This window comes from Misgurnus anguillicaudatus, chromosome 2, assembly GCF_027580225.2.
Source record: "Misgurnus anguillicaudatus chromosome 2, ASM2758022v2, whole genome shotgun sequence".
In the NCBI taxonomy this organism is placed as follows: Eukaryota; Metazoa; Chordata; class Actinopteri; order Cypriniformes; family Cobitidae; genus Misgurnus; species Misgurnus anguillicaudatus.
Genome location: NC_073338.2, coordinates 18,609,593 through 18,621,061, shown reverse-complemented (window position 1 = coordinate 18,621,061; position 11,469 = coordinate 18,609,593). Strand labels below are relative to the sequence as shown.

Below are 11,469 nucleotides of genomic sequence, written 5' to 3'. Positions count from 1 at the left end.
GAATGATGTTTTAGTAGTGACATATGTAGCTAAACTCATACATATATGAAATGCATTTAATCAGTGTTTTATGTACAGGAAGTGCTGAATTATCCTAGGATCTGATACAGTATGCAGGATCTGAGGATGGAAACTCGGGTAAGAATTAACCTAACTGATCTTCAGTTGTATGTATGCATGTATTAAATGGGCTTTACTGTGAAATATCCCGTTTTATGTATATGTGACTTTTTCTGTCAAATTCAGGCTTATAATCTAATTATAAGAGCATCAGAGTTTGATTTCACTCATTGAATCAGTCAATATTAAAGATATAAAGGCTATATTTTTACTGAATGCTCTTTAACTTATGCTGCATGATTTTAACAGTAAATGACTTCTTTAGCTGGGCTTTTACAGACTGGATCACATATGTGAGGTCATTTAAGCATTAATGCAGTATTACTAGTGATTTTATAAAGCTATTTATAAAGTATTTTCTCTCTTGCTGTGTTTAACATCAGTTACATAATTCATTAAGTAGTTTAAAGTAATAACTGATGAAGGTAAATTAGTGACATGTTATTAGTGGAATTTATGGTAAATTATTATATTTATAATAGAAAAGTTATAATGGTATAGTGTATGCATTATTTTAGAATATTAGTAGTGAGTTTAAGTGTAAAAACGAACTTGTTTATGTCTGTCCTGTGACGAGAGGTTTTATGTCTGAGGATGCAACACTGTGGTCGTCTGGATCTGGCTTCAACTTCTTTATGGAATCTGGAACAAAGTTAATTGTGCAGTCCAGTGAGTAATCCCTTTAATAACTTACAATCACACTTTTAGAGCATAGAAATGTTTTCTGAAACTATATTTTATATTTTTGGTTAATGAAAAATACAAAATAATGAGCACTAAATTACCATAGTAATCATAACAGCTTGTGATCATTTAAAGCTTATGAATGAAATCAATGTATTTATAGTTATCCACTATAATTTACTTTGAAAAATATCAATCAGATGAGTGGATTTTTAGGTGAGGGTATTTGTCATGCTGTTCGCTGTAGTGTGAATAAACAGGGACTTCAAATCATCTTTGGGAGTGGAATAAAACTTAGAATAGAAACAGGTGAGTTTTATAATTCTTTCTTTGACGTTGACTTTGTCATAAAAGAAAAAAGTTAAAAACAAGGTTTGCATAAAAAGGAAAAATAAAAATAAATCAGCCATAACTCTATAACCACAAAACAAGAAATTAAAAATACCAACAACATGTTCAAACAACAAGGAAAAAACTAATAATAATCTAATAATACCACATTTACTGTACAGTATTTGTAAAAAGTAAAATAATTGATGCAATGAATATTCTTTTGAATGAATGTTTATTACTGTCAATCGTACCAGAAGTCACTGAACAATGACTAGACAAAGATTAACTTATTTTTAGAAGTAATATATTATATCAGTCTTTGGTGATCAAAGTTGCCGTTCTCCATGTTAAGGGGGTATTTGTTAGGCATTAAAGCACTGTGAGAATGCCATAGGTGTTAACAAGGTGATATTTGGCCAAGGTACCAAGCTTATTGTGGAATCAAGTAAGTTGTATTTCTTTTTCTCACAAAATTGAAAATAATAAAATAAATCACTGAATTCAGATGTAAGAGGTTAAACAAGAACATTCAGGTTTCATTTTCACTTTTGCTTGTAAATTAAAGGATAATCTTGATGTCCAAATTACCTAAATGGTTATTTTTTATGTTTATGTTTATATCTGCTATTTTGTGTAAACTAACTGAAATCAGAGTTGGTTAATGCAGCTAATAGTTAGTAGACAGAACTTAAACAGTTTAACTTTAGGAAGTAAATTAAATCTTTTTTAGTAATCGAACAAACACTTTTTTATGTGAAGTCAAAAAGCATACGTATGCCAATATTTGAGAGATCTCCCCTGACACAATCGTCTTCAGTTTTCATTTTCAGTGTACATCTTAATGATAAAAAATCTTTATGGTCCAATTTAAATGTTTACATTTGCATTATAATAGAATGTAGAGTATTTGTTTTGAAATTCATTTTAATGCATTCAATATATTGTCACAAATGACAGTTTTATGGATACAGGACAGGCATAGTGAGTTTATGTTATGGTGTATAACTTTGTGTGTCTAGAGGGAATGACAAGATTATTTTTGGAACTGGCACGAAACTAATTGTGGACTCAAGTAAGTTTCTGTTTTCATTGTTTATGAAAATATTATAATTATTCATTTATAAACTATAAATAAGCATGTACGTAAATGTGTTACTATATTTAAAAAGTTAAAGATCAGAGACTAACTAACAGTATACATGCTGTTTCAAGTACTGCATTCTTGTTTACACAAAAACATATTATATCTAACAAAAAAGTACATTTGGCAAACACTGTGAATGTAAAATTAGACAGATTTAACACATAAGAAGCTAGAAAGTATGTGGTTAGACGTTGCATCTCGTACATAGGTTTATGTATAGATGTATAGCCATGTGTGAATGCAGGCACCAATGGAAAAATAATCTTTGGTCAAGGAATCAAACTTTTCATCGATTCAAGTAAGTTTGCACTTAAAATTCAACAAATGAAAGATCTTGAGAGTTGTGTTGTTGTAAAAAAACTTAGTGAGTTTTGTTAATGTAATCCAGAATTTTCTTAAAAACTCTTAAAAATCTTAAAACTTACTAAAATTCAATAATTAGATCTTATAAAGTATAAACTTATTAAAATTAATAAAGTAAAAACAGAGGAAAGCTGAAACTATTACATTTTACATGCTTTTATAGCAATAATACATTGTATTTGTACTGATATTATTACATGGCTGTACTTATTAAAGCGTATAAATAAAAACTAAAATAATTTATTCTTATATTGTGTAAAGAATCGCAGTTAGTGTTTGGCAGTATTTGATATGGAGTATTGCTTTGTGTGACTAGCGATGTAGACAAAATAATTTTTGGAAAAGGAACCAAGCTGCAAATTCAAACCAGTAAGTAAAATGAACATGATTACTTTCATGTGCGACAGCCATTGCACTAATCTGATTTATTATTTTTGGTAATCTTTTCAGTTGTTATATTTTCTAAGTGCTTGGTAAAAAAATATTGAAATCCTATAAACAAAGGTAAGTGTTTTCTGTGTTAATGTAGTTTATAACTGAATAAATGGAGGACATGGTTATTGTAATTGAGTGATCTGCTGTGTGAATGTTGGTGGTGGAAATAAGCTGATTTTTGGTTATGGAACCAATCTTATCGTCTCCTCAAGTAAGTCGATTCAGAAAATTGTGTTAGTAAAAAAATAGAAATGATATAAACATTAGATGCAATGTACTGCATTCATTTGTATAAAACCAACTTTATTCTAACAGGTAGTTATCATGTGGTATAAAGTTTAAAAGGGGATGTTTTACACTTCAATGTATTTTGTAACAAAGCCAAAGACGCATGCATGCATGCATGTAGCTATCAAGCAATAAATTTAATTAAATAAAATATTCCAGAAGGGAATCACAGTGAGGTTTTTGATTAGAGACGTGAAACTGTGTGAATGCTGCTGGTGCAAAGATAACATTTGGGAGTGGAACAAAGCTTATTGTAGAGACAAGTAAGTGTATCTTTCACTGATATGAATACATTCATTTGAATTAGGTCTGCACGATATTGACATCACAGTGTTTTGTTTTTTTGCAATGTAAATTATATAAGAGATACTATATGATTCGCCAGATGACTTAAAAGCTCTGTTTGAGAGGAATTAACTTCTCTTGAGCATTTTTTGTATTGCTCTGGGATGGCAACTTGAGAAAATAGTTGCGTAATGGTTTTACACACCACTTGTCAGGTGACCAGACACAAAGTCTATCACAAGGTTAAATGGTGACAGGCATCCAAAATAGTTTACTTTAAAAATAAAATGCTCTGCAGGTTCAGAAATGTGATTATTGCAGATGCACACATTGCGATGTCAATGCTAAAACGATATATACTGTATAGTGCAGACTTAATTTTAATGCTATAGTTTGTGTGCATATTAAGGGGTCATTTGAAAATCTGTTGCGCCCAGACACATTGTAGGCTGTTAATAGGTGAATGAGAATAACATAAAAATAGGTCATAAAAATCTTATTTTCCCTAATAGCCAAGGAATAAGTACATGGCATTGTAAATGATAATATTACAAGCACAATATCTCTCTTTTACAACTTTTACTATTTAAGTGTTAGTTAGTTATTTACTTGAAGGTATAGCTGGTGTGTATATGAGTATGGAGTATTTGCTATAGGCTGTAGCTGTGTGTGAATACAAATACTGACAAGATTATCTTCGGCAGTGGAACAAAACTTATTGTTGAATCAGGCGAGTAGTTTTCATCAAAATACTTTGTGTTTATTACATTGGGCATATTTCAGTTTTTGTGTCTTTGTGTAAAATTAAATTTGGTTTGTGGGGCACACACTGAATTACTGGATTTAAAGCCTTTGGTATCTATTGCTTAAAGGGTTTAGTACCATTCTGTGCAGAGTGCCGTGCCATATTATGGGTTGATTGTAATAAATATTCTGCCTTTCATCTTTATATTAACTCTTGAAGTAGTTATATCAGTATGTAATGAACAAATTAGCTACCTAAAGTTGCTAGAGTTTGGTGACTGACAGCTGTTGTGCTCAGATAGGTAAAGTACATGTTGTTTTACACGGTGTGAATTCTGGCGGTAGATATCGCAAGCTGCTGTTTGCACCAGGAATAGATTTACAAATTCAGTCAAGTGAGTATTTTGAGTATCTAACATCTTTGAATATTAGCAAGCATGTGCAATATTATGAACGTGCATACTGGAGATGCTTAGAAAAGACAAGTATAGGGATTCATTGCAAAAAAGTTAAATTCCATCAAATTGCATTTTCAATTGCATTACTATATTTATATACATTTATATTGGTGCCATCAGTGTGTATTTGTAAGTGCATAAATCACTGTGTGACTAGTAGTGGAGGAAATTGGAAGATATTTTTTGGAAGCGGAACAAAACTGACTGTAAATTCAGGTACGAAGCTTTACACTTCAATAAGAAATGTCCACAGCCCTATTAAAATGTAAATAGTTTTAGTTGCTCATACACTTGTGTAGAAGAACCATTTTTGGTTCCCTTTCAGTCTGTTTAGGTCCAGATATAGTTATTTACTTAAAGGTATAGCTGGTGTGGATATGAGTATAGAGTATTTGCTATAGGCTGTAGCTGTGTGTGAATAGAAATACTAACCAGATTATCTTCGGAAGTGGAACAAAACTCATTGTTGAATCAGGCGAGTATTTGTCTAAGCAGTTTACATCATTTGTGTCTTTATTACAGTACATTGCACTTTAAAAAATGATTTGCTGCCTTCAATTTTTTTTGTTTAATCAAATCCGGTTAACAAGTCATTTCAACTTACTATTATTTATCTTGACTAAAAATATTGTTAAAATATGTCAACTTCATTTTATAAGTTGTAGCATTTCAAATAATAATGAGTTGAAATGACCTGGAAATCTGAGTTGATTCAACACAAAAATGTAAGGCAGCTAAGAATTTGAATTTTTGTGTCTTTGTTGTTTTGTCTCATTTGGTTTAGTCATATGTGTGGCTATGGGTTAGCGAAATCGGTGTAATTTTTTATATTAAGTCTAAGATGATTAAAAATAATATTTAATATGCAACACTAATAGCTTTGTAGATGTCAAATGATCTTTATAGAACCATACAGATAAAGATAAAAGATCTCATGTGGACTAAAGTATACAGAACCTATAGAAATAATGAGTTATTGATTATAGCTTGTAGTAATATACTGTAGTAGGTCACAGGTTGTTGTCAAAGCCTGTAATGCTGTGTGACTACTTCGGACAAACTTGTGTTTGGCAAAGGGACAAAAGTTACCATTATCTCAAGTAAGTAAAAATCCAGATCAGTGGGGTATGGGGTATTTGATATAGATTGTAGCTTTGTGTGAATACAGGAACCTACAAAATTATTTTTGGTGCTGGAAAAAAACTTGTTGAATCAGGCAAGTATTTGTTTATATACGTTACAAACTTTTAATATATAGTTTTTCCTAGTATATTGCTTTCCATGGTTAAGTCATGTACGGCTGGGTAATTCATTCTCATGTAAACAACATGTGGTTTATCTGTCGCACATGCACCGCAATTAGTACATTTTTGTAATACAGATAGATACATTTATTTTTGCCTTTTACTACACTAAAATGCACAGTCACAAGTTTTTTAGAGAGCCATTTCTTTATTACCTTGTTAAAATCTCAACAAACGTCCCATAGATGCATATGTGTTATTTTAGGATTCAGTTTAACATCACACCAGTCAATATTATAAGTTTTATTCCCAAGGAGCATCAGAGACATTTACAAGATATTCATTGTTTATAATAGAAGATAAAATATATTTTAAATGAATTAATGTAGTGGAGTGCATTTCACTTAGCATTGATTCATGCAAGAGCGGTGAGTTATTGTTAAAGTCCAAACTGGTGTGTGACTGCTAGTGGAAACAGAAGAATGTATTTTGGCTCTGGAACTAAACTAACAGTTGAATCAAGTAAGTGCTTGATATGGATTCTCATAAACTTATATTTCTTTTGTTATTTTATTATGTAAAGGAGTGTGTCAGTGTGCTCGATACTCAGCGAAACAGATTTTAAACATTTAGTTTTATTGCATTAGCAAAACTTGGACTTTGTGAGCGATGTCAGAGAGGGTTTTTGATGTGTGGTCTCACATTGTGTGAATACTGGAGTTGCAGGGAAGATGTTCTTTGGGACAGGCACAAAATTGATAATCCAGACAAGTAAGTTAATGTTGATCAGTGTTGCACACAGTGCATTATTACTTAGATTTGATCTAGAATTAAATTGGTTTAATTGAATTGCTTACATGAAGGCAGACATAACTTGAAAGTCTGAAAATAAGTATGTGTTGCTTGTAAAGGGTTATTGTTGTGCGCTTTCATTTTGTGTGACTGCTGGTGGACTGTCTAAACTTAATTTTGGGAGAGGCACAAAATTAACAGTAGAAACAAGTAAGTTCATACACTGTACTGCTTGCATAAGAGCGCATCCTTTACACACTTTGTCTCTGAAGTATGTTTATTAGGGAGAGTAGCAACTAAATTTTTTTTCCATTTCATTGATTTCAATAAAAAAGTGCCATTCAAATCATCTTAAACATTAATCCACATTATGCTAAAGGCAGCCCTAAATATTGCATGCCACCAGGTTCTCTTGAAACAAAATGTAAACTGCAGTGTACATTGAAATCACTATGGCATGAATGCAAATTTAGTGTTTAAAATAAGTTTAATAAGTTTTAATAACAGCTAACCATGTCACTATGTCCCTAAAACAAGCACATTTATAATATGCATATTACATTAAGGCATTCAAATAAGTGAAAATCAGGAAGGTTTTCATCCTAAAGAGGCAATAATATGAGAAGTGCTAAGATAAAAAGCTTAAAAAATTGTTAAAGACATAATACCTGTTAGAGGTTGGAGAAAGAGGTTGAAAATTGTGTTATTTTTAGTGCACATTCAACATGTTTGTGTCAAGTGTTTATGGAAAATATATGTTTTAGCTCTTTCTTGAATATTGTAAGGGATGCGGCTGGTTGGACAAAGTCTGAAAGATTGTATACCGCAAGCGAGAAACAGTTAGGCATTCCTTAGCTTTGGGTAAAGCCTGTTTAATGTATATTGATGTTGTCCGCACAGGAAAATTGTTGAATAGTTATGTCATCTTCAAGGAAAATTTGAACTTTATATAGCTTTAAGATAATTCTGTAATAAAATTTTCAGTTTACTACATTACAGAATGATCGTAAAGTTACACAGAATGATATAAAGTTACAAGAAAGTTAGACAGCTTAGTGTAAACTAAAGTTTGTTCCCCTTAAACAGCCAGCATGTTTTTGTATAGCAGTGTAATTGTGTGTGACTTATTCTGGAGCTGAGAAAGTAATATTTGGGAAGGGTACAAAACTCATTGTAAATTCAGGTAAAATTTATTTTATTTTTCACTTTACACTCTTGTCTAATGTATAAACAAAAATATTCCAACTGCATTATTGCTTATTAGTGAACTTTGTAATACCTTCGTTAAGACTTGGACTTTATATCAAGTATGTAAGAAAATGTAGTATATTTAGTGTGTTAAAATAGATAAGAAGAAATAGAAATATAAGCATCGAGTGCACTAGTCAGTTAAAGTAATGATGCTTCACATTGTGTGAATGATGGATATGGAAAAGTCATCTTTGGATCTGGCACAAAATTGCATGTAAATTCAAGTGAGTACACAAAATCCAACTTTTCTACATTTGTAATGAAAGCAGCAATAGGTGATATAAGTCTAAATGATGTAGGATGCCATTTTACATTCAATTAATTTGTGATTTATAATAAGGAATTTCTCAGAATGTGCCAGATTCAACCTGATCTCACAAATTTCTGTGCAATAGTAACGCATTATTTTGCTCAGTTTTGCGTGACATTGTCCTGTATTTCCACCATTTTTCATGCCCCTGCCACGACTTTCATTTCCGTGACAGTTTCATGTATGGGTTACTAAATAGTTTTTCCTTTAAACAATTGTCGTTTCGGTTTGAGGTTAGATTTGCTGTTTGCGTTACCATGTCTCTTAAAGTGTTTATACTATTTTTCGTATGGTTTTTAAGAACCATTGTCGCCTGATGTTAGGGTTAGAGTTGGGTTTGTGTTAGGATGTAATTTTATATAACAGAAAGTGGTTCTAACCCCAAACCGAAGCGACAATTGTAAGAAAATAGGAAAAACAGTTGAGTAACCAATACGTGAAACTGAGACGGAAAAGAAAGTCGTGGTAGGGGCACGTAAAATGGTGGAAATACGTGACAATGTCACGCAAAACTAAGCAAAATAATGCATGAGAAATTTGTGAGATCAGGCTGGCCAGATTATAATAACAAAGTCATTAAACCAAAACATTTGCTGATATTCCACTTTACAAAGTTTACAAGAATGCAGATTAATCTGAAGAGCAGACTTGTGATTCTTGTGTCTAGAGGTTTTAGTTGTGTGTTTTCATATTGTGTGACTGCTGGTGGTGGTGGTTATAAAGTAATCTTTGGAAAAGGCACACGGTTGATAATCGAACCAAGTTTGTTAATCTTAGTGATGTTAATGCATGTCTTTATATACACAAAAGTGTCACATTTGATAATTGTGCTGTTCTTTGTTGGTGTCGCATACAGTAAATAGTAAACTTACAAAACAAAATCTATCCTAAGGAGATACGATTGTTTCATTCTAAAATAAGCTTAGACTTAAAATAACCAATACTACCAGTGGCCCTTCTCAATAGAAAGTCTTATTACTTTTCTAAAAGTTTAAGTGTGCATTTATGACATTTTTAATAGTTTAAATTAAAGTAGTTTTCCAGACAGGGGTTAGATTAAGCCAAGACTAGGCTTTTGTTATATTAGGACATTTAAGTAGTTTTTATAAACACACCTTACAAAAAATATTACAGGTGTGCATCTTCTGACAAAACAATGTCAGTGATATATTTTAAGATATGTCAGCGCAAGTTAAGACTGCCCAAACATGCATTTTAGACCAGGACTATGCTTAAGTCAAGTATGGGAAACCACCCCAAAAAGTTTTGAACATTAAAATAGTTTATATTAGTTATTTGTTAATTTTGTAATGGATCCTAATTCATTTATTTAATTGATTTAATTCTCTAATTGGCCTAATTGAAGGTATAATTGGTTATGTATAGTAGTATGTTATTGTCTTGGTGAACATCGTTGTGTGACTTTGTCTGGCCTCAATCAAATCTATTTTGGCTCTGGAACCAAACTTATAGTTGAAGCAAGTAAGTGCTTTTGTATAAAATAATTTTTGTCATCGTATAGATGTAATATTTTTATTGTATATTGCAGTCCGGAACATAAATTGATGTAGATTTAGAAATAGACCTATAGGCATATAGTACTCCAACAAAATGGCCAATTAGACTGCAAATAACATACATTACTCTGAAACTTTTGATAATTCAATGCTGAAATTGGTTGTAACTTTTTAATAATAAGCAATGCCAAGTGAGCTGATTATAGTTTCCAGTAAGTTTTTGTTGCATGGTTGTATATTGTGTGACTGGAAGTGGAGGCTTCAAGATTTTCTTTGCAACAGGCACAAAGCTGATAGTTGAAGCAAGTAAGTAATTACATGATTGTCAGTGCCGAATTTTTCAGTTCAGTCTGAAATTAGTTCAGATTTATTTATATGCCACTTTCTTACAATGTTACATTGTTGCAAAGCAGGTTTATGTGAATGACAAAGAAAAACATCCACAGAAAAATGGAAAATATTAAATTAGAATTTAATATAAAAAAACTATTTATTGACTATAAAACATTTAGTCTATTAATATGATGAATAATAACTGGAGGGCCAGTTTTCCTATGGCACGCTACAGCTGCACCCAGTAACTTTTGGGTAAAATGAAAGCTTATAATAGTAATAATTTTATATTGGTTTAAAGACAGATTTTGTGGCAGATGTTAGCAACTGAAAACAACTTGTATAGAAATCGCGATAGGGACCTTTAGTAACATTGGGTCTGATTTTGAGGCAAATGTCAAGCGATTGAGAATGTTTTAAACATAATGGTTTGTCATTTAATAAGATAAAAACATACTGATGTGAATTTTGGAATGGTATTGCGTACTATTTGATTAGTAGTATACATTCTTTAAGTATTTATAATAGTGGAAATGCATTACATTATATGAGGACGTTATTGTAGGGAGATAATCCAGTGTGTGACTCAAACTGGAGGCTATAAAATGTACTTCGGCTCTGGAACCAAACTCACAGTTGAAAGTAGTAAGTGACTAAATATATAACATTTTAATCTATTTACCTATACTAAAATCGTGTTTGTATTATGTTATACCTATCAGTAAGCACTACAGTGTAGGATTGTGTGACTAAATATGTGCTGTTGGAGCACTTTAAAACAACATTAATATCATTGTGTGCGCAGGTACTCTCGATCTGTAAAGCTTTATGCTGTTCTATGAAATGATACACTTTATCTAACATAAAATCAAATAGATATTATGTACGTCAGTGACCTGAATAACAGATAAAAACTAAGAAAATATATGGTTATATAGGGTTTAGAGTTTAAAAGCACAAATACTGTATTTATTCAGTGTGACTTTAATAGTTTAAACAAAACCTACAGTACAGATGCGTGTCCATTGTGACTGGGGTTTTTGATGTGTAGTTTGACATTGTGTGAATACTGGAGGCGCAACCAAGGTTATATTCGGGAGAGGCACAAAATTAATAGTTGATTCAAGTAAGTCTATCATGTTTAAATCTGCTTAAATCACTGTGAATA

The 11,469-nt window shown here is 31.5% G+C and overlaps 1 protein-coding gene across 4 annotated transcripts in view; it reads left to right on the top strand.

The window, feature by feature from the left end:
• Window positions 1–11,469, top strand: part of LOC129441984 (M1-specific T cell receptor alpha chain-like) — a 55,535-nt gene continuing 44,066 nt past the window's right edge. The window contains exons 1-2 of one of the 4 annotated variants that reach the window (XM_055201744.2): window positions 1–138; window positions 698–789. In XM_055201744.2, coding sequence (XP_055057719.2) covers window positions 705–789 — 85 coding nt within the window. In that variant the 5' untranslated portion in view covers window positions 1–138; window positions 698–704. Of the gene's footprint in view, window positions 139–697; window positions 790–6,814; window positions 6,870–9,045; window positions 9,214–10,875; window positions 10,947–11,469 lie in introns of those variants that run through there. The other 3 variants (XM_055201747.2, XM_055201741.2, XM_073874036.1) reach the window with 3 other exon arrangements.